Here is a 26899-nt window from a genome sequence, read left to right as displayed (position 1 = left end):
ACCCTAAAGCTGGCAATCAGTTGGACTCTGAACATGTGGGCAGAGTCTCTGAGCCACATCACAGCAGTGGTCCACCTTGAAGGGGCTGTTTGCAATTCGCTGTCCGCCTGGAGTCTCCTAATCTTTCAAAGCTTTGATGCCGAGCCTGGTTTTTATGACCTAGCCTGCCTTGCCTTTGATCTTCTGAGCATGGGCTCAGGATAAGGCAAACCGGAGTCAAACCTCCCCCAGCCTCTCCATTGGGAGGGCTCTTCCTAGCGTCACTGCTGGATCACCGGCTCGTGCTTTCTTGCACCAAGAGACCCCATGTGTGGGGTGAATCGAGGGGACAGTGCAGCTTCCCAAGGGGTGAGGAGGAGGGGAGCTGGAGGTAGGACAGAGATTGCTCCCCCTTCAGGGAGCAACTGGGAAGTTTGGGGTTCTGGGGGGCACTGAAAAATATGGAGAAAAATCAATTAAAAATTAACCTTAAAAACCCTCCTAAGAAACTACTGAAAACAAAAATGAACAGAGAACAAGGAAAATAAATGGAAGAGCCAGTTCCTCCGCTGGTTCCTGCGCCAGCTTCAAGAGAGCGCTGCTGATTTACACCAGCTAAGGATCTGGCCCTAAATATAGAAAGAGGAAGAAAAGTAACTATCTCCAGGCCTCGTCTTTCCACTGGTTCCCAAACCGGTCTGCAAGGCACACGCTGCTGCTCCGTGGAAAACCAGCTGGTCTCCCCACTCTGCCGCCTTAACACCAGCTTCCACACTGGAAGAGAGGATGGCAGGATTTTATCGGAAACGTCCTTCCCTCTCTGCATCAAACACATCAGGAGGGGCGCATGGGCTAGTGGTTCCGACTAGGGCTGTTGAGAAAATATTCCATATTCTTTGTGGCGGGAAACCGATCATTTTCCTGTTTTTGTTTAAGAAAAAGAGGGTTTTTTAACAAGTTTTTTTTCTGGTGATGATTTTTGCTTAAGTGGGGTGAGGGGGGAAACGTTTTGATGGAGATTTTTTTGTCAAAAATAAACGGTTTAGTGGAAAATTTTCTGTCACTTCTGCTCTGCTAGCTGCAGCAGTGGGAATTCTGGGTCATCCTACACCTTGCCCGGCTCACGGACTCACCGTGTGATCCCGAGGCACATCAAGCTCTCTCAGATACTTCTATGTCCACCATCGCCACAGGATCTGAGCACCTCCCAACCTTGACTGGGTTTATCCTCCCAACCCCCCGGGAAGCAGGGCAGGGTATTATCCCCATTGTACAGATGGCGGAACTGAGGCACAGCGACACTAAGCGCCTTGTCCAAGGCCACGCAGGAAGACTGTGGCGGAGCAGGGAATTGAACGCAGGGTTCCTGACTCCCCAGTACTGCACCATCTGCAGCTACAATTACCACGTGCCCTTTCCTTTCTGGTATCTATCCAGCCATACCTAAGGCCTAATCTTCAGGGGTGCTGAAAACTGGGAGCTGCATCCAAGAGGAGAGGCCACTTTTGAAAATATAGGCCGTGGCCCGTTTGCTCTTCAGCTTACCCAGCTACAGAATGGGTAGAATGATGCTGACCAACTCCTCAGGTATCACATGGGCTGAAGACTTTTCCCCAACTGTCACTGTGGCACACTGCCTGGAGGGTTACTCCAACTAATGATGACTCTACACATGCATGGAATATGCAACATACTTGGGAATTTTACAGATTTCCCCAGCATGTCCTGGGGGCTCCCACACAGGTTCAGCCCGAGATCTGAGAGTCAAGCTGGGCCCCATCCGACTCGTGGGTCGCCACTGGTATTAAGCAGTCCGCATTTGGCACTCACCTAACCATTCTGTAGGCTATGTGTGAGTCAGAAGAGAATCCAGCTCCCTGTCCCAGATCCGCATTGGCTCTGCTGATCTGACTTGGAAGGTGCCATGGTAACACAGCCATTCTTCTGCCCATACCCACGCTTTTGATTTTCACTTTCCTTTTAAATGGCTTCCATCAGCCAGATCACGGCACATCACTGTCCTGACAGACCATCCCACGGAGTCAGTACACAGCCTCTTCAAGAAAAGGAGGATTTGTGGCACCTTAGAGACTAACCAATTTATTTGAGCATGAGCTTTCGTGCTCTTCAAGCAGGATCTACAGTTCCCTGGCCTCCCCTAGGCTAGCGTACATGCAGAGCTAGCTGTCAGGAAAACTAGCTTTTTACTTTGAAACTGAGCCCATTTGATATGAACGTTACTGGGGAACAAACACGGAGCACCACAACGCCGTTGCTGCGGCATATAATTGCACTGTAAGGATGTTACATAAATAGAAAGGCATTATAACAAAATTCCGTAGACATTTAGGAACTTCATGGCCATCACTATGCTGTGTACAGCATGGCCATTCAGCCCTTTCCAGCCACAGCAGGGACACAACTCAGATCTTACTGCTTCAAAAGCAAAAGCCCTTAGCATTTGAGCTACAGGGAAATCTCCATTCGCTGTCAGCAGTATAGGGCCTATGCCATACACACCGCTAAGCAGTTGTGATTCTAGCCAGTAGGGGAGAGTGGTGGCTTATTCCCAGCAGACAGTTCATTACAGCATTCTATTCTGATCACTGCTTAGGACTCTTCTAATGATATTGCCAGAACTCTAGATCCCAGTGCTGGAAACGAAAAGGTGGCTCGCGGATACACTGCTTATGCGCAGGGAGTGCTCCTGTAATGAACGACCCTGCTTCTCCCAGCTTCGCACACACCCGGTACGAAGCATCTCTGCCCATCGGGATGAAGGAGGGAACAGCGTGATGGTGGCTTACCTGTCAGAAGAGCCTGTTTGAGCTCAGGATTGCTGAAGGAGCCAGGAGGGGCTCGGTAAAGAGCCTCATTGTCGATGCCTTTGAAACCAAAAGGGAAAACAGAAATCAGAGTCAAGAATTCCCCCTCCAAAGCACCATGCAAACAAACCACGTTTTAATTCAGATCTGCTCAAAGGGCCCGACGCACAGATGGGGTCAGCATTACAGTGACAGGGTCATCTTGTTTTGTGGTCTCTGTTCCGCTATCAATAGCCTGCAACCTTAGGTGTGTGTTGAGTTGTGTTGTGTTGTGTGTGAGAGCGTATGAGTGAACAGTGCCCTCTACTGCATGGAATCAGAACTGCACCACCATGTGTCAGAGTTGGGTGAATAATCAATTTTTCAATGTGCTAGCAATTCCAAAAATAATTATAACCCCCCACCCAATAAAAATTGTTTTGCGTCGACCCAAAATTATTTTTTTTTCAAAATGTTCGGCAAATCAAAAAGTCAAAACAAGATTTTGTTTCTGGCCAACCTAAATGTTATGCTTTGACAAAATTAAATGGTTTCATTTTGATTTTTACCATTTTTGACATTTTGGATTGCTTTTAAATAAAATTACAAGGAAATTTTGAAACGGAAAGTCATTTTGAGCTGAAAAATCCAAATGTTTTGTTTTTAAAGTGTCAAAATGGAACATTTTCGGGTTTTTTTATTTGTTATAGTTTTTTATTTTTACTGAAAGAAATTTGCAAAATTGACTCACATTTGCCTAATATTCCAATGTAGCTGAATCTGTGGTTCTGTGCAAAAACAATTTCTCCGAGCTCTAATCATAAGCCTCACACAGCTACCTATAGTAGTGTGGAGGCATACACAGGGCCGTTTCTATGACCCAAGCTAATGCCTATTATAGGGCTGGCCAGTTCAGATGTGTTATGTGCCTACGAGTGTCTCTCTTCCTGTTACGAAAGTTAGATCTAGAGCTGGATAAAAAATGGGAAAGATTTTTTGTGTGTGTGCAAAATATATGAAAAGCTAAAAGCACTTTTCCTTTTTGCTTATTCAAAATTTTCACACACACAAAAAGTTACTTAAGACTTTCAGGTTTGGGGGCTTTCCCCCTTTTCTTTTCTTTTCTTTTCTTTTCTTTTCTTTTCTTTTCTTTTCTTAATGCCTTCTTTTTTTTCATTTTACCAGAGGAAAAAAGGGAAAGTCAAAATCTGAACATTTGTTGTTTTCAGATTTAATTAAAAAACCCAGAAAAATACAAAAACCCTCCTATTGGGTCCAAAATGTTCATTTTTGGAAAAAAATGGCCCTTTTGATTTAAAAAATTAATTACAAATATTCAGAATGACTAATTATATCCATGTTAAGGGGCTAATCCATCCATCTCTAGCCCTCCGACCTCATCCGAGCTCCCTTTTGACAGAGCAATTGGGACTTCGCTAGAGTTGGTCTGAAAATGGGGTTCTACCCACAGAAAATGGTGATGGGGGAAAAAATGCATTTGTCAACATTTTTCAAAGAAACGTTCAATTTTTCAGTCAGAAAAAAAAATCAAAAACTAAAATATTTTTATGTGGAAACCCTGCTGCCATGCCTCCGGGGAGTAACAGTTTGGGTGACTCCTGCTCCCATTCTCCTCGATTGACTGAGCTCCCTGATTGGATTACCTCTCCCATGATGCACCACTGTTTCTCCTTATGGTGAAGGGAGGTGGTAGCATCATGGGAGACACTGGCCCTGGTGTATTATGGGGGATGTAGTCCAGCTGGGTATCCCAACCCAGGGAGAAAAATGGAAACTCACTGAACTACAACTCCCATAAGGCACTGGGGGGCAAGATATCTGAATCAAAATATTTCAGTTACTTTTCATGAAAACGGTCATTTAGCCAAAAAAAAACCCCCAGTGTCCATTGAACAACAATTTTGATGGAACATTTTCCGCCAGTCCTAGACTTTTCCGAGAAGGGGGATGGATGTTCAGAGAGACTCCGCGTTCCCTTTATGCGCACTCCCTGCTGTAACGAGCGTCCACAGGCCCCTCTCTTCCCCAGCCAGATAGAAGTAAAGCCCCCTGCAACGCTATGAGCTGCACAGCTTGCCAGAGTCCTAACGGCGTCTGAGCCTGACATTGCTGGTTTCATGCGCAATTATTCTCTCAGCTCCGCTATTATGGCTCAATGTGTAACATGCAGCTTCAGAGGAGACCAAAGGAGAGCTGCAAAGGGTGCTGACGTTCCCTGGGTGCAGAGACTGAGCCTCATGTTCTTACCCTCCACCATCAATGTGGGTTGTCAACAGCCATGCCCCCGCTTGGGGATGAACCCTAATTCAGCAGTCAGTGACAGCCATGCTCTGAACCAGCTGAGCCCAGTGCTAAACTGCCCCCGGCCCCTGCAAACTGTCTGCATGTGGGGCTTGCTCTGGTTGCTGGACCAACAACTGCCAAGCGCCAGGCAGAACAAGGCCGTGGTTGAACCATGACGGCAAACGACCTGTGCTCATCAACAGACATTAAGTACCAGAATCACCTCCAACAACCAATGCCTAGCATGGCTGGGGCAAATATGGCAGCCCCCATCTCGAGTGATGATAGGGAGTGAACTGGAGATTTGAGCTGAATCGGCAAGCCGGCAAGCCTGTGCAGACCCATCTCTGCTGTGGATCGGACACAGAGGGGTGGACCCTAGCCTCCAGGTACTACAGGTTTCCCTGTCCGGAGCAGACAGGTTTTTGTTGGTTTCACTTTAGATAATGCTACCCCACAGGTAATCCATCCTCGAGATTCCATAGCATGGCTTGTGCAGGTGATTGTTGCATATTTCAGAATGGTGCTAGGGACGGTTGCAGTCTGTGTCACTGTCAGGCTGTAGCCTCGTTTAAAAGGTTTCAACCACGTGCAGTCAAATCCTGCTCTCACTCTGGCATAGATCTGGAATAGCTCCATTGAAGTCAGTGGAAGCGCACTGGGTAAATCTCGATTTTGGTCCCCGGGGTGGATGGGGCCCGTTTCTGATGGTCCATCATGCCGCATCAGCAGGGAAGGAGTGTGCACATGACACAGGGAACATGCATGCCCAATGCACGAATTTGACCCAGCTGGAAGAAATGTGAGGAGGTGCCCAAGGGAACATACCCCTGACGTACCTTGGTTTTCCAAAGCTTCAATGAGTCTCATTACAACCAGAGGCGCTTGCTCAGGGAGTCTTAACTCTGCAACCTCGGCCTGCCCAGCGGGTCCTGTTAGAGAGACAGATGAGAGACAAATAAAGATGATTTACCAGAGTGGATCTCAGTGCTTGTCAACAAGGCAATTTGGCTGGACGGCAGCTGTGGTGCAGTTAAATAGCATATTCAATCTCTCTGATGGGCCAGTGCCTGGAAAATAGGGGGTGATAATGAGCCAAGCATGTAATTTGCAAAGAATCATGTATTAGATGGATTGCTCCTCTTTCCCACTTTGCTAATTGCACGCAAACAAACAACAGATTGTCTCGGATTCCTCATTTGAAGCCATCTCCAGGGACTTGCTCCCGTTAATTCCGGGGTCGTTATGCAAACATGCCAGCTGCTGTGGTCGGGCGTGCAGGTCACGTGGTCTCTGTCTGTTTCACAATTGGACGGCCCTAACTCGCGGGATCAGGTTTCCACCGGGACTGCTGCTGCTGGGGAATTTGAAATTTGCAGCTCTCAAGCATCTCCTGAGAGTCCCATTGTAACCACAGGAGAGGGACACATTCGCAGCCTGCGGCGAGCGAACACAGGCTCTGGCTACACGACAGAGACCATGTCAGCATAGCTCTGCATGGCTCCACCGTAACCACAGCGAACACCGACGGTTTTCCTGACAGAGGGAAAACGCCACCTCCCCGAACAACATTAGCTCCGCCGACAGAAGCACTCTTCTGTTGGCGCAGCTGTGTCTACGCCGGGATTTTGTCGCTTGGGGTGTGGTTTTTTCACACCCCTGACGGACACAGCCATGCTGGGATCTGTTTTAAGGGCAGCCCAAGCCACAACCAACACAAATTCCTTTGAATTCCCTAGCCTCTGTTTGCCAGAAGCTAGGAATAAGTGACAGGGGATGGATCACTTGGTGATTACCTGTCTGTTCATTCCCTCTGGGGCACCTGGCCTTGGCCACTGTCGGAAGACAGGCTACTGGGCTAGATGGACCTTGGGTCTGACCCAGTGTGGCCGTTCTTACGTTCTAACAAATGTTAATGGGTGATTTTCCCCAGCAGCCACCCAAGTGCTAGCAGTAACTTTGGTTCCCCATTCAGGTAAGGACTCTTCCCCACTTGCTCAAATTGTCCTTTGAGCAGCCAGGATTACTGCTGTTTTGATGGTGCATGATGGGCCCTGAATATTAACGTATTATTTCCGCTGCCCTCCCCCACAGCAATTTCAAAATCGGAATTCAACTGGAATAGGCCAGCACCAGGGCACCTCCGCCTCCATTCATGGGGACGAGAAGAACTGCCCCCCTCACGCACTATACTTACACCGATGCCACTTTCCTGCCAGCCATGCTGGAGCTATGGTATTGCTGATGATCCTCAGCGCCACCGGGCCTGCAGGCTAGTTCTAGATTTGCCTTGGGGTTTGTTTATTTATATTTGTTACGGGGGAGCCTCTCGCCCTAAAATCTGCATGATGCCTGCACCTGGCCATTGGGTGCACTGCGTAGGCCCCTGGTTTGTCGCTCTAGTTTGCTTGCGAGCTCCTTTTTACAGGAAACGTGTCTTCTTCTAGACTTTCTGCCAAGTGCACCCCCGACGCCCAATACAGGAAGGAAGAACCATGGCCCAGGTCCTCAGCTGGAATGATGCAGCTAAGCTGCATCGACTCAGCGAGAGCCGTTTTATTCCTTGTGACCAAACCATCTGTTGAGCCAATGCGTCGTTATGGTTTGCAATGACGCACCAGTTAATAATGAGCAAGGCAGGGCTGTCGGGGTAGTTCTGAGGATTCGGTTGGTGGTGTTCTTCTCCCTGAATGAATCCCCCGATGTGGTGTTTGGGAGTGTCACGCTGCCAGGCGTTTCACTTTCCAGGCAGGATGTGTAAATAAGCTTCTCTAAGTACTCTCCACACTAAAGACCCCTTGACACATCTCCAGAGAGCCAGGGGTTTTAGCCCAACGGGGTTCCTTTGTTCCGCCTCTCCACGATCCTCCACCATGGCTATGTAATCAGCTACGTGGAACAGTCTTCTTCCTCTCCTAATATTTATATAGTTTTTCCATTTACAAAGCACAACCCCAAAGCTCTAGGCACCATGCCAGCAATTGCACTGACAATCAGTTCACTACCACCTAGCAGTGTGACAGGAGAGGCTGTAAATGGACCAACAAACTCCCCTGCATTCCAACCAAACCCCCATCATATTGAGCCCTATAGTATCACAGGATCTGCCAATGCGCCCCTCAGCCCCCCCCCCCCGGATTTATCTCAGAGATTCACACGTTTCAAAGTCAGTAGGGAGCACTATGATCATCCAATCCAACCCCCTGCTTAATATAGGCTGGGGGGGAATTGTTCCCTGAGATTTCCACACACACACACACACACACACACACTTTCAGAAGAGCTCAGCTTCCAGTTCGACTGCCCGGATTTTTACCTTTTGTCATTTAACTTTCTTTTAAAATCTGGCCACAGTAATTTCTACTGGACCTTTATTTTAAAAGACATTCTGGTTTCCATACACATGCAAAAAAGCCCAGCATGAACAAGGCAGGAACTTGCATCGTGGGAACACCTCAGCCCCCTGCTATTTCGTTTTTTTCCCTCCTGTCGGTTGAGGATTTCTTTTCTCGTGCCTTATCAGAGTTGTGGCACTCAGATGAACTCTGGTGATGAGGGCCACAGACATAGACAGGTTCACAGACAGCTGGGTCGATAGATGCATGGAGTATATGGCGGTGAATGGAGCGATCAACAGGGGGTGTGCACATGACAAAGGCAGATGAGGCCAAAATTCCCTTCATGGAAGAATTGAAAAGCACCACCCAAAAACTACAGGTTTGGCAGTTTTGCTCTGGCAGGCCCTTCCGCAGAGGTGGGCTCTAAGGCCCTGGGCTTCCACTGCCTCCCTTCCGATGTATTGTGACAAGCAGCAGGCTGTGAAACTACCCAAGCTGTCAGAGGGGATGAGCTTAGATTTTCACGGGCTCTTCAGCTAACCCTTTGGGGGAAGCAGCGCAGTGAGGCTGAGAGCGCTTCCGGCCCATTTCTTTCTTTTACATGTCCAAAGGACGCGTGGCCAGGGGAGCGGTCTCAAGCAGCCAGCCAGGGTCTGAACGGGGACCCAGCAGGATTGTGTGACAGCTCTCTACTGGCTTTTGGGTGGGGTGGGCGGGATCTCCTTGGCCATGACAGCTTTCTAAGCACCCACCTCCCATTGCTATTTCAGCTGCTTACTCACCAGATTTACTAGCTTGTCCTGATCACACAGGATGGACAGCCGGTAGCTTCCACACAGTGAAACATAGAGCGATATACTCTACTTGGGCAGGAGGTGTATGCTGCACGGCCCTCTGCTGGATGGCATCAGAACAGCTCACCTGTGTGCCATTGGCCCTGTACCGCTCACAGCGATCCTCCTGTAGCTCAAGCGGCCCATGGATGCGCAGCAGGAGAACTTGAGTTCAGAGAGACGATTACTTAGTTGCAAGCAGAGCTGACATTTCGCGGCTATGACGACACTCTGCACCTCCGTGTATTTGATCCTCTGCGTCAGTGAGCCGGGCAGGCAGTGCGGTGCAGTGATCAGCGCAGGGGGCTGGGACTCGCTTCTCTAGCTGCGCCACTGACTCATTGGCTGCTGAGGGGCCAGTCCCTTAACCCTGCTCTGACATGTGTCAACTGCCCGGTGCCCGGCTCCTTGCTGTGCAGTCAAACCCTTGGAAACCCTCCGGTCACAAGGGGCTGGGTGTGTGCGGGGAATCGGGCAGCATTGTCCGATTTAAGAGCCACAGACTCAGGCTTGTCATTTGCGTCCCTCAGTTATATTGTGGGGAAACCATCCGCATTCAATGCCCATGGCGAAATGCCCCAGGCTGTGCCCTCGAGGATGCCCTTGTGCAGGGGGCATCCCAGCTCAGCCACGCACGCGAACCCTGCAGAGGGAGATGGAAGGAAAGAGCGGGAACAGGCAGCATAGAGGCCGTGGCAACCCTGTGCCCACCCAGCCATCCGAGTGCTGGAAACCAAAGTCGGCGGGGCCCTGCCTGGGACAGGGCTTCAGAGGACAGAACAAGCAGGAAGAAGGGGGCTGTGGGTTAAGTGCTGGGCTGGGACTCAGGAGATCCGGATTCAATTCCTTGCTCTGCTCCGGATACCCTGGGCAAGTCACTTCTCAGATTCCCTTTTGCAGGGGACTCAGTGTTTCCAAGCCCGCCCGTGAACATTCATACTGCATTGTAAGCCTGGGTTTACAGCTACAGGACCCAGCTCTCCCAGCTGTGCCAATGCATCCACATTGCATTACGCAGACCTTCTGACTCAGGTCTGCAGCTTGAGCTGTGTCCACACTGCAAAATGTCACGGCTTGGACCAGAGTCGCAGCTGGACTCGGGTTCCGCTCCACCCCCGTTGCGAGGTTCTAGGCCCCAGGTCCTGAGTGCTTGCTGACCCAATTTAGGCTCATTTGTGTGTGGACGGACGCAGTGGGGTGGGTGGGGGACACGGTGTGGGCTCAAACCTGAGTCAAAGCTTAGGCTTAGTGTGCAGTGTAGACATAGGGATGGGGCTAGCAAACCTGGGAGCTAAGTTCAAGCAAGTTAACCATCACTGGATGATTATCTGTTCTCTTCACTCCCTCTGGGGCACCTGGCCTTGGCCACTGTCAGAAGACAGGAGACTGGGATAGATGGGCCTTTGGTCTGACCCAGTGTGGCCGTTCTGATGTTCTTGTGGGGTTGAGATGCCGGGCCAGGTGCTCTGCCGGGGCCGCTCCATTGAGAATTCCGGTCCAAAGGAAAGGTGTCCGCCCCCCCCCCTTTCCCAATCCGATTGGCCACTCGCAACAACCCAAGCCCCGCCTCCCCCCAACGAACCCACGAGACCGGGGAAAAGAAGAGAGAGATCCCTGGGGCTGGGCCAGGGACAGCCCAGCATGGACACGGCTCAGCTACGGGCTGCTGAGAGTAGATGCTATGCCAAGCTGGTGCAGATTGTACAGAACCCTGTAGCACAGAGCTCAGTCCATGGACAGCTGCAGTGCGTGTGGTTTATTTACTGAAGGGAACAGTAGGTGGGTAGCTCTGACACCCCTTTAAATTTTCCTTCGCAGCCAGTTAATAGCTCGGCCAGGAATAACGACATCAGTGCTGGGTCCCGCCACTTCCTAACCAGACGGGGGAGTGAATCCGTCTCTTCTGTTTCTTTCAGCGCTGTCTGTCGTGCCCACAAAGACTCCTTCCCCCTCCCCTGGGAGGAGCCAGCCATCTTCTTCGGTGCTGGACTGGGTGTCCTGGAGAGAGCAGGCTGCTCTGGATTGGAAATGCACCTCCTAGTTTGCCTGGTAAAGACCGGACTGTGGGAAGAGGCCAGAATCGTCCCGGGATTCACAAAGCTCATAGGGATGGTGTGAAAGGTGCAGCTGGACACACGAGTGTAAGCTTTGGAGAGAGGAGACGAATGAGAGCGACATTACGCAGAGTCCAGTTGCAATGCTTGGGTGTTTACATGAGGACGCTGCAATGATCATTGCACACCCTGCAGGTGTTCACTGCAGGCAAGACCAGACGCAGATGGGAATGTTCTGCAATCCCATGCCACGGCCTTCCGCAGTGAACTGTGACTGCAACCGTACGGGCGCCGTGGTCATCCAGTGGCATCGAAGCCACAAGCTTCAGCACCAAAAGCAAAAGTCCTTCTTCTACCCGAGCTGCTTTAGCTGGGAGAAGCCAGCTGTGGTTGTTCCTGGGGTCGGGCACCAGAGGGAGACAGGGCCACATGCACTAAGCCAGTAGGATTTGCCTTGACAACTCCATCCAGCCCAAAGCAGGACTTCATCTGCTCTTCTGCAGCCTCCTCTGTGTTCCCCGGCTCTGTCTGGAAAGGCGGCTCTGTAGCAGAGGTGTCAGATCAGCCTGATGTGCTGTGGCAAATGACGGGGCTCTGACACGATTGTCACTGTTCCATTCTGGATGACTTTGCGTCTGGACAATACTGTGTTATTGAGAGGTTTTGAAAAACGGGGTATTCGTGTCAAACACAGACACAGATTTCCCCCTCCATTGGTGTTCCAAGATAGGCTTCATTTTGCCCTCTTTCACGTAATACTTCTACCCTTTTCCCACCCCAAACTAGCCCTTTTTACTCTACAAATGGCTCATTTCTGAGAGGGGGGGAATATGATTTTGCATAAAGGACATTGCCACATCTCACAATTAAATGCAAAGTAGAGTAAAACACTACTAACTCTGTCCCCCTCCCACACCTTCTGCTCCCGTCAGCATTTCCGTTCTGCCTCCCTTGTGACTTCCTCTACCCTTATAACCTCCCTTGACCAAAGGCCCGAAAATGGCTCCGGGGGGAGGCTCTGTGACCCCACACTGGTTTTTGCACCTGTCTAACTCCAGGAACTCGTGGAGTGACTCCTGATTGACACCAGGCCAACGCAGAGCAATCAGGCCACGTGGCATCCAGGGGAAATCTCACTAAAGCCAGGTCAGAGCAACATCCATTGCTCCCTCTGGGCCAGACCCTCTGCTGGGGTAAATCTGCCCAGTTCCAGTGTCAGATGGAATTACACCACTTTACATCAGCTGAGGATCTGGTCCATCGTCTTGCAAAGGATCCCCTCTGTAAATGCTTCACATCCTATTCAGTATCTGCTAAAAGAAAAGGAGTACTTGTGGCACCTTAGAGACTAACCAATTTATTTGAGCATAAGCTTTCGTGAGCTACAGCTCACTTCATCGGATGCATACCGTGGAAAGTACAGAAGATCTTTTTATACACACAAACCATGAAAAAATGGGTGTTTACCACTACAAAAGGTTTTCTCTCCCCACACCCCACTCTCCTGCTGGTAATAGCTTATCTAAAGTGATCACTCTTCTTACAATGTGTATGATAATCAAGTTGGGCCATTTCCAGCACAAATCCAGGGTTTAACAAGAACGTCTGGGGTGGGAGCGGGGTAGGAGAAAACTAGGGGAAATAGGTTACCTTGCATAATGACTTAGCCACTCCCAGTCTCTATTCAAGCCTAGGTTAATTGTATCCAATTTGCAAATGAATTCCAATTCAACAGTCTCTTGCTGGAGTCTGGATTTGAAGTTTTTCTGTTGTAATATCGCAACTTTCATGTCTGTAATCGCGTGACCAGAGAGATTGTAGTGGTAAACACCCATTTTTTCCATGGTTTGTGTGTATAAAAAGATCTTCTGTACTTTCCACAGTATGCATCCGATGAAGTGAGCTGTAGCTCACGAAAGCTCATGCTCAAATAAATTGGTTAGTCTCTAAGGTGCCACAAGTCCTCCTTTTCTTTTTACGAATACAGACTAACACGGCTGTTACTCTGAAACCTGTCAGTATCTGCTGCAACCCTTTGGTTGCATTGCAACTGCCTCCGAGAGTAGGGTTATGCTGCTAATCTCACTGGGATCTGCCTAGCCATCTAAACTTCCCAGGATACCTGCCAGGTGCAGCCTCGCTGCTCTGCTGTTCATAATCCCTCCTAGGTCAGCGTCATCCATCACTCACTGAAATCTGCATTGGCCTCCACATCACTCATTCGCTGGAAATTACGTTTCCCATGGCCCACGTGACATACCTGCCCCGCCCTGCTTTGGAGGTTACCACCACTTAATCGTTCTGTCAGTGGTATTCCGCTGCCCACCCAGCGCTTAACTTCTCTGCCACTTCTTTGGTGCCGCTCGATGCCTACAACACAGCTGAGATGCTACACGCCTGGCCCTGGGAGCACGGTAGCAAAGGACTCCCCTTTACCCACTGGCAGCCAGTCTAGGATTTATAATCATAGAAGATTAGGGTTGGAAGAGACCTCAGGAGGTCATCTAGTCCAACCTCCTGCTCAAAGCAGGACCAATCCCCAACTAAATCATCCCAGCCAGGGATTTGTCAAGCCGGGCCTTAAAAACCTCTAAGGATGGAGATTCCACCACCTCCCTAGGTAACCCATTCCAGTGCTTCACCACCCTCCTAGTGAAAAAGTTTTTCCTAATATCCAGCCTAGACCTCCCATATTGCAACTTGAGACCATTGCTTCCGAAGTTGGTTCCTCTAGTTATGCTGTCCCCCTGCCAATGTCTCAGGCCTGTGAGACCCTATCTCTTCAGGTCTACTCCACTCACCCCTCTGGGATTGTCTTAAGTCCACCCACTATCTCTGAGAAATGTTCCCAGTCCTGCCCCCAAGATAATGGGGTAGGTCAGAGTCGAGGCCAGCCCCATTTTGTGTCTTCCCCTACTGTCAGCTGCACTTGGGCAGTGGGATGGAGTTTAACATCCCCATCAACACACTGTAGCAGCAGTTTCCCCTGAGGCCTCAGGGTTTGGGACCAGGTCTGACCATGCCCAGAATCCACCTCTGATCCATTTACCAAAGTAGGGACAGTTAGCATCACCGGGGTTTGCTTATGAGCTCGGCTTTCTGTCATCCACCTGCAGGCAGTCGCAAGACAGGTGTCCTGGTGTCCACATGCAAAGCAAACTCCAACTGCTGGTTGGATGGGCCCTGGCTTTCCTGTGGGGAGACTGCAGGGGCTCCGGGGATCTTGGTCTGTGTTAGGGCCGGGGTTTTCCACAGAGAGACGGTCCAGGGCCTTGTGGCCTACTGGGTTCCCTTGGTACTGGTGCTTCTGACCCTGAAACCAGGCTGACAAGCTGTCTGCTCCCCTTTGAACCGGAGATCTCTCGGGGGTGGCCGAAGGCACTTCAGCCATCTCAACTCCAGGCCCGACTCTCCAGCTTCACCCACCACCAGCAAAGGTCTCTCAACATCTGGGCCACCACACGCGGCTGGCCTCCCTGGGGGCATTTCTGCCCACAGAACCTCTGACAGAAGGTCTCCTCCATGATGTCGAGGTAGCCAAGTACAGCCGCTTTCACCTTTAGTCTCGAGTGGACACTGCATCCAGTCCGGTCCACGGCCTGTGCTGGTCCAGCCAGCAGGCACCAATGGAGCGGTCCACAGGTTGGGCGGCCACCGGGTGACTGTCACCACTTGCTCCCACCTCACAAGGAAAGTCTCCGGATCCCATGTGTTTGAGCTTCACTGGCACAGTCAGCACCGCCTGGGCTTACAAAAAACCCCACGGGTCCCCTGAGGCTGCATCCGAGCCATTATCTGCCAGACCAGCCATCACTACGGGGTCCTGTTCTTACACCCTGAGTCGTGGACCAGCTGTTGCAACTGGGCAGCTGTTAGATGCAGGAGTGGCTGCACCTGGGCTGCCTGTTGCTGCTACTGGTTCTTGGTCATCCACTTCAGGGGACACTTGAGATCAAGTGTCACCATCTTATCGGCCCCCCCATTCCACAGGGGTGGAAGATTATTCCCACATTTTCCACCACGTTCGCATCACAGTTCCTTTCCTGGGGTGCCCCAAGGCTCTGGGCGGGGGCCCAGCCCTCTGCGATGTCCAGGTGGTTTTCCCACTCCAGTTCCAGTCCAAAGAGGCTTAGCCCTCCGGCTGGACCCTGACTAGTCCACCTTGCCCAGGGTTGTCAATGAACAGAACAGAACAGAACAAAAGGGGGAATCAACACGAAGGAATTATCCTAAAGTCGGGTTCAGGCTCTCTTGTTTTTAGGGCAGGGATCACTTTGCCTAGCAGTGAAATGCAGCCACCTCTGGCAGCTGTTTAACAGCCACGCAGCATCGCTAATCAGGAATTGAAGAAGAAATTGTAGGGAGGATTAGTAGGCAGGTAGGATGGAATGAAATATAAAATAATAAGAAGTAAATGAACAGACAATACACTCCATTTTTAATGTCACTGACAGGGGTTGCTGGGGAGGTCTATCCCAATGTTATGCAGCAGGTCAGACTAGATGATCACAATGGTCCCTTCTGGCCTTGGAATCTATGAAGCCTTCCCAAAGTGCCCCAGTTGCAGAGAAAAACGCTGCACCAGAACCTCCCCTTCCAATTCCAGTGTAAAAGCTGATCCAGGTTGCGAGAGCTGAATCCATGACCATGGGGCAAGGATCCTCAAGGTCCCCCAGTCCTATCCCCGCCCCACACACTAGAACCAGAGATGGGCCCCAGCTGCAAAATTCAGATCCGTACCCAGGTTCGGAACACCCCAAACTTCCCAGGTGTGCGGCCCAGGGTCAGGCCCTGCTTAGCACATCAGTGAGGGTGCGTGGAAGCCAAAAGAGAAACCGCTGCTCGGCCGGGACCTAATCCAAATCCCCTCCCCGTCCTGGGTCAATAGGAAGATCGCTACTGCCTTTGACGGGCCCCGGGTCACAGCCCAGGTCTGCAGCGCCCAGCTTGTCCACTGAGGCCCTGCGAAGTCCCTGGACAGCTGCTGCTAATCCTCTCTGTCCCCCACCCATGTCATCCCTTGCCCTGGAGCTTGGCCTGTTCCCAGCTGCAGAAACTCAGCCAGGCCTGAAGAAACTGGCCTAATCTTTCCCCTTCTCTTCTAGAAAGAGCCGAGGGGGTGCAGAGCTAGGAAGCTCAGAACGAGGAGTAAAAAATAGAGAGGAGTGTGGCTGTTGGCAAGAGGGCCAGGGTTTTTTTTTTAATCACAGTCTCTATTTAGCTGAGTTAACCCCTTGCTGGCAATGGTCCCTGGTTATCAGAGATGGGCTCAGACCCTGGACTGCCCAGGACTTTGTGTGGGGACGGGACTGAAATATGAACCTAGATCCACAGGGGAGTTTGGAAGTGGCTCCTAGCATCTTTCTGGGGCCTGGTCCAGAGGTCAATCAGATCCTTTCCACCAACTTCAAAGGCCTTTGGATCAGGACCCCAATAAGCCAAAGGCCACACGGTGGCTCCAAGAAGCACCTGTGAATACCAAGAAGGGCTCAGCAGCTCCCGCAGACCCCTGGGGTGGCCCTTCGGAAGCGATGCCCTTTGTGGCTGTTGAAGAGGACTCCAGCTAAGCCAGCAGCCCTGCACGCTGGAGGTGGTGGGGGGAGCGAGTGTGGGGGAGCTCAGAGGGGGGAAAGCCCACATCCTTCGGGGCTCTGTTCTCTGTGGCGTGGCACCTCCCTCGGTTGAGCGCCGGCGAGCCCCTCCTGCGAGAAGTGGGCTGGGGAGGGGGCAGTGGCTCATGTCCCAAGTGAATGGACCGTTTCCGCCCGGGACACTTGCCAGTCAGGCATCCGCTGGTCAGCAGTCAGAGAGACCAGCCGCACAGAGACCGCTAAATGAACGAAAAGCCACACGTCCGCAGGCCAGCAATGGGGGGGCTGCAGGAGAGTCACAGAGAAACACTGCTGCATTACAGTACACCCCGGCACTGCACGCTGCTTTCCAGCACCAGATCTACCCCTCTTCCAAGGGAGAACTGCCTGGGCCCACAACCCCCCCACACCCGAAGCCTGCAGGTGAACACACCCCTCCTTTTGCCCCCTACTCTTCTCCTTTCACGACTGCAGCTCGGTGTAGCCATTCGCTGGCATTTAAACCTAGCCCGGGGGCAGACCACATTGCCGGGGGATCCCTTTGGTTCACAGCCGGTCACATAGAGAGAGCAAGGAGGTGAAGGACGGATCCTTCTCCCCTTGACAGCACCTTCGCCCGCAGCAGCGTGGATCAGGCTCCCGTTTGCTAGGAGGAAAGCGGCGTGGCTTCGTTCCCGCTCGCCAGGAAAGGGTTAACGCCGCGCTCTGCTTTGCCTGGCACAGCTGCCGTGCTTCTGCAGGGCTTACACAACTCGAGGATTTGATCCAGCCATTCCCCTTCCCCGCCCCTGCTTCAGTGCAGCAGGACCAAGGCGGAGCCTGGACTCGCAGCCGGAGCAGCTTGCAAGCGCAGGCTCCTTGAGTCCTTTCTTTAGACAAGGCCCCCCCTCTGCATTCAACATTCACAGCCTCGGTGACTCTCCCCAGTGCACCCACGTTAGCCCCCTCGAACGAGGTGCTGCTACCATCTCCCCTCGGGGGGGGGGGGGCAGGGATAACTCAGTGGTTTGAGCACTGGCCTGCTAAACCCAGGGTTGTGAGTTCAATCCTTGAGGGGGCCATTTAGGGATCTGGGGCAAAAATTGGGGTTTGGTCCTGCTTTGAGCAGGGGGCTGGACTAGATGACCTCCTGAGGTCCCCTCCAACCCTGATATTCTATGATTCTTTATCCCCGGCCGAGCATGAATGCCCTTCTCTTTCCCAGCCCTGCCCCTCGGCAGCTTTAGCTCAGTGTTCTCTCATGGCAGGCGGAGAGACAAACGCCGGCCACAATCCTGTCTGCCAGAGCTGGATCTGTGGCCCTGATTCATTTTGTCAAGCGAGATCGTACGCCGTACGTTCTCCCCACCGACCAGCCCCTCCCCTACTCGGCCTGTTTCAGAGTAACAGCCGTGTTAGTCTGTATTCGCAAAAAGGAAAGGAGTAATTGTGGCACCTTAGCGACTAACCAATTGATTTGAGCATGAGCTTTCGTGAGCTACAGCTGTAGCTGAAGTGAGCTGTAGCTCACGAAAGCTTACGCTCAAATAAATTGGTTAGTCTCTAAGGTGCCACAAGTCCTCCTTTTCCTTTCCACTGGGCCTGTGTGTCAGGAAACTCGTGGCAGCCTTCCTCCTTCGAATCCTCACTCGCCAGAGCCCCCCTGACGTCGCCTCTCCCCAGCAGGGCAGGAAACCTGCCAAGGTCCTTCTGGGGTTGTTTTTAATAAAAACAAGATGGGAACCATGAAGCGGGGGACGGGGCCAGGGGGAGAGGCAAAAGGGTACGGCGTGGGTGCTGGCCAAGATCCTGCGGGAGAAGAGTTACATTGCACTGGCTGCCCTTGTCTGCCAGAGACAAACTGAACCCTCTTCCCTACTGCGCATATTACAGCCAGCAGCTGAAACTGCCGGAGCAAGCTGCAGCAAAACCCACTGTCAATCCAGAGGAGGGTATCATTTTTCAGCAGAGGGGGAAGGGAGAACCAAACGGCTATTTTTCCTCAACTGCTTATCAACAATCCCCTGCGTTTAGTGTGGATGCCTAGCTTCTCTCAGCAGTAGACCCGAAACCACTTGACAGAGGAGGTCAATATCATTATTGCCATTGCACAGCTGGGGAAACTGAGGCACAGAACTGAAGCGATCTGCTGGCCATCACCCAGCAGCAGAGCCAGCCACAGAACCCGGTTCTTTTGCTCAGTGAGCTATCCCCTAGCCCATACTGGAGCAGCTAGCTTGCTACGTAAGGGCTTCTCTGGCCCCCATCACCACAGCAGCTGTATGTATTTATCCTCATACAGCCCTGGGAGGCAGGACCGTTATCCCCCCGTATGGATGGGGAAACTGAGGCACGGAGAGTGTGAGACCAAGGGACTTACACAAGTTCACACAGGCAGTTTGTGGCAGAGAAGAGAACTGAACCCAACCAAGCCTCCTATACTGCAGGCAAGGGCCCTAGCCTTCCTCACTAGCCACAGGTGGGAGACTGAGGCACTGGTTAGCATACATGACTTGCCTAAGGGCAGCCAGGCCTTGCACACTGACCAGCTGAGACTCAAACCCAGGGGTCCAAGTCTCCATCCCACATTCTACCCACCAGACCCTCCTATTGGCTAGAGCCTGTCTCCTCTGTCACCTGCAGCCTGTGAAATCCAGCTGGACAAGCTACATCTGCCACCTACATCCACTGGATCACAGCAGGGTGACAGAACTAGCAGCTCACCCCCTCCCCCCTTTCATTTCCTTTGAATTTCCATCCCTGGATGTATCCGGGCTCCGCCTGAGGCCCCAGAGCGCTCTGTTGAATCTGCAGGTCTCACTGTTGTTAGGACACGGGAGTTCTTAAAGGGGGTGAGGGCTGGACTCCCTACAGCTGTAAAGCAGATCGGAACCGGCCCAGATTTCAGCCAAATGAATGTGTCCTGGTGTCCTTTAATAGAAACCAACGTGGCAGCTTTTAAAGGGCTGCCAGCCATTGGACTAAAAGGAGCAGCTTGGCTTTGAGTCAGGGATAGTCCCCGCCACTCCAAGTGCTGCGGGTACATTTTCAAACACCAAGGGCTTGCTTTACAGCCCACAAACTGGGCTTGGGCAGCACGCGATTGCACAGCTGCCTCCCTGGGCCTGCCATGCCTCTGCAAGCAGACGAACAATTTTAACCTCTGCCCACACGTGGGGGCATTAAATATTGTTCCCCTAAAGCACTGGAGCGAAGGGAGAATCTTCATTTACCGTGGGCTGTGGGGGTGGGGTCTATGACAGAAGGGAGCAATTCCAAAACCATCCAGTAGAGGGCAGTGATGCACACAGACATTGTGCCCTCGATGCTACAATACTGTCCACCCCCCGCCCCGCAGAATAAGCCTCTCACAGCATGTCCGATGTTCAGAGCGAGAGGAGTGGGCTGCCCACGGGTGATAAAGCAACATTTTAACTGGACCAAAGAGCTATTTCATTAAGGACCTGGCTGAAGATGACTCCATCTCCCAGCCTGGGAAAGCACCCCATCAAAACTGGGTCGGCTCGGTCTTCCCTCTCCGCTTCCGTTGGCGCGTCCTGATTCCGGGAGGCAGGGCAGAAATGCCGCCAGGAGCCTCCTGCCAGAAGCGGCCCCGGCAGGCTGCCAAGGAAAGCATGCCACCAGAGCCAGGCGGAGAAGGGCCGCAGCGTGGCAGTCTGCCGGGGAAGCTGGGGCGCCCGGTGGCATTGGGCGAAGCTAGCCTGCTTTTGCTTGCAGAGCTTGGATTTCACAAGGCGAGGCTGCGGTCGTCAGGGAGTTGAGGTTTTTTTTAGTTGTTTATTTTATTTTATTTTTTTCCTCTTTGACTCAGAAATGCTTTGTACAGCTGGGCACGCTCAGCCTAAGTGGATTCCACACCTCCGCTCCCAAGGACTGTAGCCCTTTGTGTGCCACGTGGTGGGGAGGGGAGAGAGACCATCTGATTTCAATGTTCTGCTTGTCAAACGAAGAAAAACGAACCCCTCTGGTTGTTTTCAGAGCACACGATCTGTGCTCTCAGGCAGCGAGCACCTAGAAGAGGTTTCCTGGTCAGCACCTGCAGTTCTGGGCCAATGAAAGGTACTAGAGAGACATCTCCGGAGACTGAACCCTTGGGTTAATCCGCTCTCTGGGTCTGAAGCCGTGAGATGCTGAACTCTCTGGACACCCTCTGAGGTCACACATCACTCCTGTAGGTATAGGCTGAATTTTTCCTAAGTCCAGAGTCACAACCAGAGCTGGCGGGAAATTGGGAAGACGGAAATTCCATGTTTGGACATTTGGTTTTGTCCCAAATCGGGACAAAAAAGTCAAAATATCAATTTTTTCCCCCAGAACAGAAAGTTCTCAAAAAGGTCAGTTTGCAACACTTCATTTCAGGTGAGTTCAACATTCATCTGTGGCCCCCGGAGCTACTGCGGTGCCTCCTGGGAATTGTAGTTTCAGCTCTTGATGGCCCTGTTCTCCTCTATGAGCCAGGCTTCCCTGCTGGACTAGAACTCCCATGATGCATGGCATCAGTTCAACCTGCGGGGAAACCATGGTGCATCATGGGAGATGTAGCCCAGCCATGGAGCCAAGCCATAGAGACTGTGGTGCATCATGGGAGATGTGGTCCAGCCCAGTCCATAGGGGAGAACAGGGGCATGATGGACCCGATCTAAAACTCCCATAAGACACTGCAGCAGCTCAGCTGACCTCATCGTAAGGATGGCCTTGAGGTTGCAGCACAAGCTTGGGAGTCAGGCAACCAGGGATCAGTTGCGTGCTCTGCCACTGATTTCATGTCTGACCTTGGTCAAGTCACCTAGGGGGCCAGATTTCCAATGGGCTCAGCACTCACAACTGGCACCAGGTTGTCACAATAGCTCTGCTTCCATTTGGGTCAGATTTTCAACACAGCTCAGCACCCACCGTGCTGAGCTCTTCTCAAAGTCCAGCCGTGCCTAAATGGGAGCTGAGCGCCTTTGAAAATCTGCCTCTTCAGTGCTCAGTAATTCAGTTCCAGTCTGTAAAACAGGAATCAGAACCTTTCCTACCTCACGGGGGCGCTGAGAGAATGACCCCATTAACGTACATAGCACTCAGATACTGCGGTACGTAGAGAAACAGAACAAGGCTCACCCAGCTAGTTGGAGTGATTGGGCAATGGCCGGGGGGGGATGAATGTGGGCTTTAAATCCAGCCACTCAGCCTCACAACTCCCCCTCTGTGAGGGAGGGAGCTACTGCCAGAGATGGGGAAACTGAGGCACAGACTGCCCCAAATCACATAGCAAACCAGTGGCCTCCCGGGAGACAGCACAGAAGACAGGGACAGTTGTGGGAGAGGGTGATGATGAAATGTGTGTTAACAGCCCAGCAGGACTTGTCAAGGGGATGGCGGGACAGAGGGGACGCATCGACATGCAGGTTCTCAGCTTGCTGGATTGCAGATCAAGAAGAGCAGGGAGAGAACAGGGCTGGCTGGGAAGGAGTCCTAGGGAGAGATCTTGCAGGGCGGCCAACAGCCACTCCCCATAAGCAGCGATAGAAAGCACTTTCCTCCAGCAGCTGCAATGGAAATGAGCGCCGGGCTCCATCAAGGCCCCAACCCCATCTCCTTCGTCGCTCCCCTTCACCCAGGTTCTGCTAAGGCCCTGCTCTGATCCAGTGCCTGATCACAGGCAGGCTTTTGTGCAGCTGCATCTTGGAGGATGCCCCTGGGCGGAAGGTCGCTTCGAGGTCAGAGCGATCGTGCCAAGGCGGCATCAAGCTGCAGAGTAGCTGGCAAGGAGCAGGTGGTTCTGTGCGTAGCTGCTGGATCCTGCTCTACTGAAGCCAATGGGGGCTGTGTCACCATCTCCCACAGAGGAACCACTGGGCTGGCACGGAAGAGACTTGGTCCTTGGAATAAGCTAGAACAGAGAGACGAAAGGAATTTCAAAGCTGAGGCCCCCATTGGCTCTCTGCCCGGCCCACCTCCCTGCGGGAGGAGTTCAGGGCAAAGGGGCAGCCTTTCCTGGGACTTGTTGGAATTCTGTGCAGTTCTGGGAAGACCCAATGGAGTAAATTTTCCACACACAGGCAGATCAAGTGTCCCCAGGTGGTCACGCGTGTGCTGTGAGGTCACTGCGAGCGTCGTGAGGTCCCTGGGCACACACAATGGATGCAGACATGTATCTTTGTCCCCCTCTACTGGCCATACTGAGGTTTACAGTTCTGTACCTGCCTGTCTTGGCAGCAGGCGTGGCCCTTTAGCTCAAGAAGTACCAGCTCATGCTTTTAGATCCCCAGGTCTCAAGTTCAGTCCCTGTGGTTGACTCAGCCAGGGGCCCATTACATGTAGGCAAACAGGCACGTTGAGAGTCACACCTGAGCAATGGAAAAGAACTCCGAAGTCATCTAGCCCAGCCCCACCCCATCAGTGCAGGATCACTCCCTGTTGGACGGCTCCACAAATCCATGGCCAGCTGTGATGAGTATAGCAAACCCTGTGGTCACGCAGAACTCCACAGCAAGTCGGACAAAAGGAAAGGACTTCCCTCCGCCCAGCGTCCAAACAATGCTCAACACTTCTCACCAAACTCCTCTCCGGTCTCAAAGCATTGGGGGGTGAACTCTGTCCTTTCCTGCAGAACCCACCCTTGATCTGGCTAAAACTGGACAAGGAGATCTGCCCACAACTATGTCCTCCTGGCACCATCCACCTGAGCAGGAGATTGTGGTGCTACCAATCCTCTCAAGAACCCTTTTCCTTGTCCGTAGATTCCAAGACCAGAAGACACCATTTGTGATCATCTGGTCCGACCCCCTGGATAGCACAGGCCACAGAACTTCCCCACAATAATTCCGAGAGCAGAGTTTTTAGAAAAACCTCCAGTGTTGATTGAAAAATTGTCAGTGATGGAGAATCTACCATGACCCTTGGGAAATTGTTCCAGTGGTCAATTAATTACTCTCATCGTTAAAAAATGTACACCTGATTTCCGATCTGAATTTGTTTATCTTCAACTTCCAGCCATTGGGTCATACTGTACCTTTCTCCGCTAGACTGAAGAGCCCATTATTAAATATTTGGTCCCCGTGTAGGTACTGACAGACTGTTATCACATCACCTTTTAATCTTCTCTTTGTTACGCTAAATAGATCAAGCTCCTTGAGTCTCTCTCACTAGAAGGCAGGTTTTCTAATCCTTTAATCATAGAATATCAGGTTTGGAAGGGACCTCAGGAGGTCATCTAGTCCAACCCCCTGCTCAAAGCAGGACCAATCCCCAACTAAATCATCCCAGCCAGGACTTTGTCAAGCCTGACCTTAAAAACCTCTAAGGATGGAGCTTCCACCACCTCCCTAGGTAACGCATTCCAGTGTTTCACCACCCTCCTAGTGAAAAAGTTTTTCCTAATATCCAACCTAAACCTCCCCCACTGCAACTTGAGACCATTACTCCTTGTTCTGTCATCAGTTACCACTGAGAACATTCTCGTGGCTCTTCTCTGACCCCTCTCCAATTCATCAACATCCTTCTTAAACTGTGGACACCAGAACTGGACACAGGATTCCAGCTGTGGTTGCACTAATGCCAAATATAGAAGTCAAATAACCTCTCTGTTCCTACTCCAGATTCCCCTGTTTATGCAAACATGGATCGCATTAGTTTTCTTGGTCACAGAGTCACACTGGGAGCTCATGTTCAGAATCCACCATGACCCCCAAATCTTTTTCAGAGTCAGGATAAAGTCCCCCATCCTGTAATCACGGCCTATATTCTTTGTTCCTGGCTGTATACATTTATATTTAGCCACATTAAAATGCAGATTGTTTGCTTGTGCCCAGCTTACCAAGCGATCCAGATCACTCTGTAGCAGTCACCTGGCGGTCTTCTTCACCATTTACCACTCCCACAGTTTGTGTGTCATCTGCAAACTTGATCAGTGACACTTTTATGTTTTCTTCCAGGTCATTGATAAAAATGCTAAATAGCGAGGGGCCGAGAACTCATCCCTGCAGAACCCCAGTAGGACCACACCCACTCCATGATGATTCCCCGTTTACAACTACATTGTGACACCCATCAGCTCGGCAGCTTTTAATCCATTTAACACGTGCCAGGTTGATTTTATGTCGTTCGAGTTTTTTAATCAAAATGTTATACAGCAAGTCGAATGCCTTACAGACGTCTAAGTATATGACATCAACGCTATCAACCAAACTTGTAAACTCAGCCAACAAAGATATCAAGTGAGTTAGACAGGATCTCTTTCCCCACAAACCCTTGCTGATGGGTATTAATTATATTACCCTCCTTTAATACTTTATTAATTGAGTCCCATCTCAGCCCCTCTATTTTCTTGCCTGGGATCGATGGCAGACTGACAGGCTCGTAACTACCCAGGAAAGCTCAAGCCTGATCCCGTTGATTCAAGGCGCTGAGATAATTTGCAGAGTCTTCCAGACTTGTGGATTCTACCCCCATCCAAGCCTGCAAGCATCTGGAGCAGGGATGGGCCAGAACCAAATCACTGAATAACAGCAGCCTTAGCCTCAGGAGCATGAATTCAGAGCCAGAGCTCAACTCTGCTGCCAGCCACACATCTATCCCAATCTTGGGCTGAAGCAACCCCCTGGATACAGACTGCTCCAAATGGAGGAAGAGTTTGGCTCTGAGTCCAGCTGTGAGCTTTCCTGGCACTCAGTCATCGCAGTATATATCAGAGCCTGCGCTCCGTTCTCCACCTGGCCTGCTGCTCCCCCCTCACCATGCTGAATAATTTAATGGAGGCAGAATGTGACTTTGCCAGATTTCATCAGAGTGATTTTCCTCCTCCCCCAGCTTGTGCCACCATGCCAGGGTCCTTCCACTGGAAAGCCAGGCCTGCGTCTGCGCCGGTCGTAGCAGATTGCGTGGTATGGATCCCATTTCTCTGCACAGTAAAAACAGGCGCGTAGGGACACTGTGACCCTCCAGCAGGGCAGCTTTATAATGTTTTTATCACTTTGCAAACATCAATCCATCAATACACTATAAAATGGGCATTTCTGTCTCTGGCTCAGACAGTTGGGTTTTCTCCTGACCGCCCCCTGAAAGGAGGAAGAAATCAGACTCACTGAAGCTGACAGTTTATTTGCATTTGGCAGGTGTCGGGAAAGTGAACCTTGTTTTTTTAGTATTTGATGGCTGTTTTTCTGTAAGAGAAAGCAAGTTCCAGTGACTGTATCCAAGAGCTAGCTGATATGACCACTTCCAAGTACCCCTGAAGGAGGGAGCCAGTCAGGTGGGGTTCGGCCCGACTCCTGGGGACAGACAATGGATAGCCTTGCCATCAGGCAGTTGCAAAAACCAAACACGTCATAGAGGGCCAGCCGGTACATGTGGGTGACAAGGAAGGCCATGTCAGACCCACAGGTGGACCCATACGAGACTTGATCAAAGGACGCATCCTGCCCCCTGCTCCCGGCAGATGAAAAAGGGCCTAAACATGGTGACAGGAAGGAGGAGGCAGTGGAGAAGCCAGGCCTGGGGTCTTGATCCCCTTCGCCATGACCCGAAGCTATGCTCTGCGGTCACTTCACTGCAGCGGGACCAGATGGCGAAAGGGTGGGGAGCCATATACAGCCACAGTCCTGACCCCGCCTCCCAGCTGTGTTGTATAAAGGGTGGGCGGGGACCCTAGCCCCGATCTGCACCCTGGACGCTGCCACCCTCTCTCCGGATTCCACGCGCGCAGCACAGGGATCATGGGTGCCGCATCTGGGCCTTAACGCAGCGTGAACCCTGGGCAAGGCTAGCCGAGGTCTCCACTGGGAAACATGCTGCATCTCCCCCGGAGGGGGCCGGCGACCAAGGAACTCCCTCTCCAGACGACACTCTGCCCCCAGCCTCCCCCTGTCAATTTTGGTTGACAGAGCACTTAAGGAAGCCGGGGGGGAAGGCAGGATGAAATCGCCCCCCGTCCCTGCGTTTCCATCGCGGTCCCCACTGCTTTGCACCGAGCTGGAGCCTAGGCTGCAGTGGCTGAGCGTCCAGGTGCTCTCT

At 51.7% G+C, this 26899-nt stretch overlaps 1 protein-coding gene across 1 annotated transcript in view; it reads right to left on the bottom strand.

Moving 5' to 3' along the window:
• LOC311524969 (phosphatidylinositol 3-kinase regulatory subunit alpha-like) overlaps window positions 1–26899 on the bottom strand; it is a gene marked incomplete at its 3' end in the record, with an annotated part of 182176 nt that overhangs the window by 93593 nt on the left and 61684 nt on the right. The window contains exons 3-4 of the mRNA XM_084636640.1: window positions 5927–6019; window positions 2787–2864 (exon numbers count right to left, since the gene is read on the bottom strand). Coding sequence (XP_084492766.1) covers window positions 2787–2864; window positions 5927–6019 — 171 coding nt within the window. The remainder of the gene's footprint in view (window positions 1–2786; window positions 2865–5926; window positions 6020–26899) is intronic.

Source organism: Lepidochelys olivacea, assembly GCF_965140295.1.
Source record: "Lepidochelys olivacea isolate rLepOli2 genome assembly, chromosome: 8".
NCBI classification, from domain to species: Eukaryota; Metazoa; Chordata; order Testudines; family Cheloniidae; genus Lepidochelys; species Lepidochelys olivacea.
The sequence above is the reverse complement of the archived record's forward strand: the minus strand, read 5'-3'. Positions and strand labels throughout refer to the sequence as shown.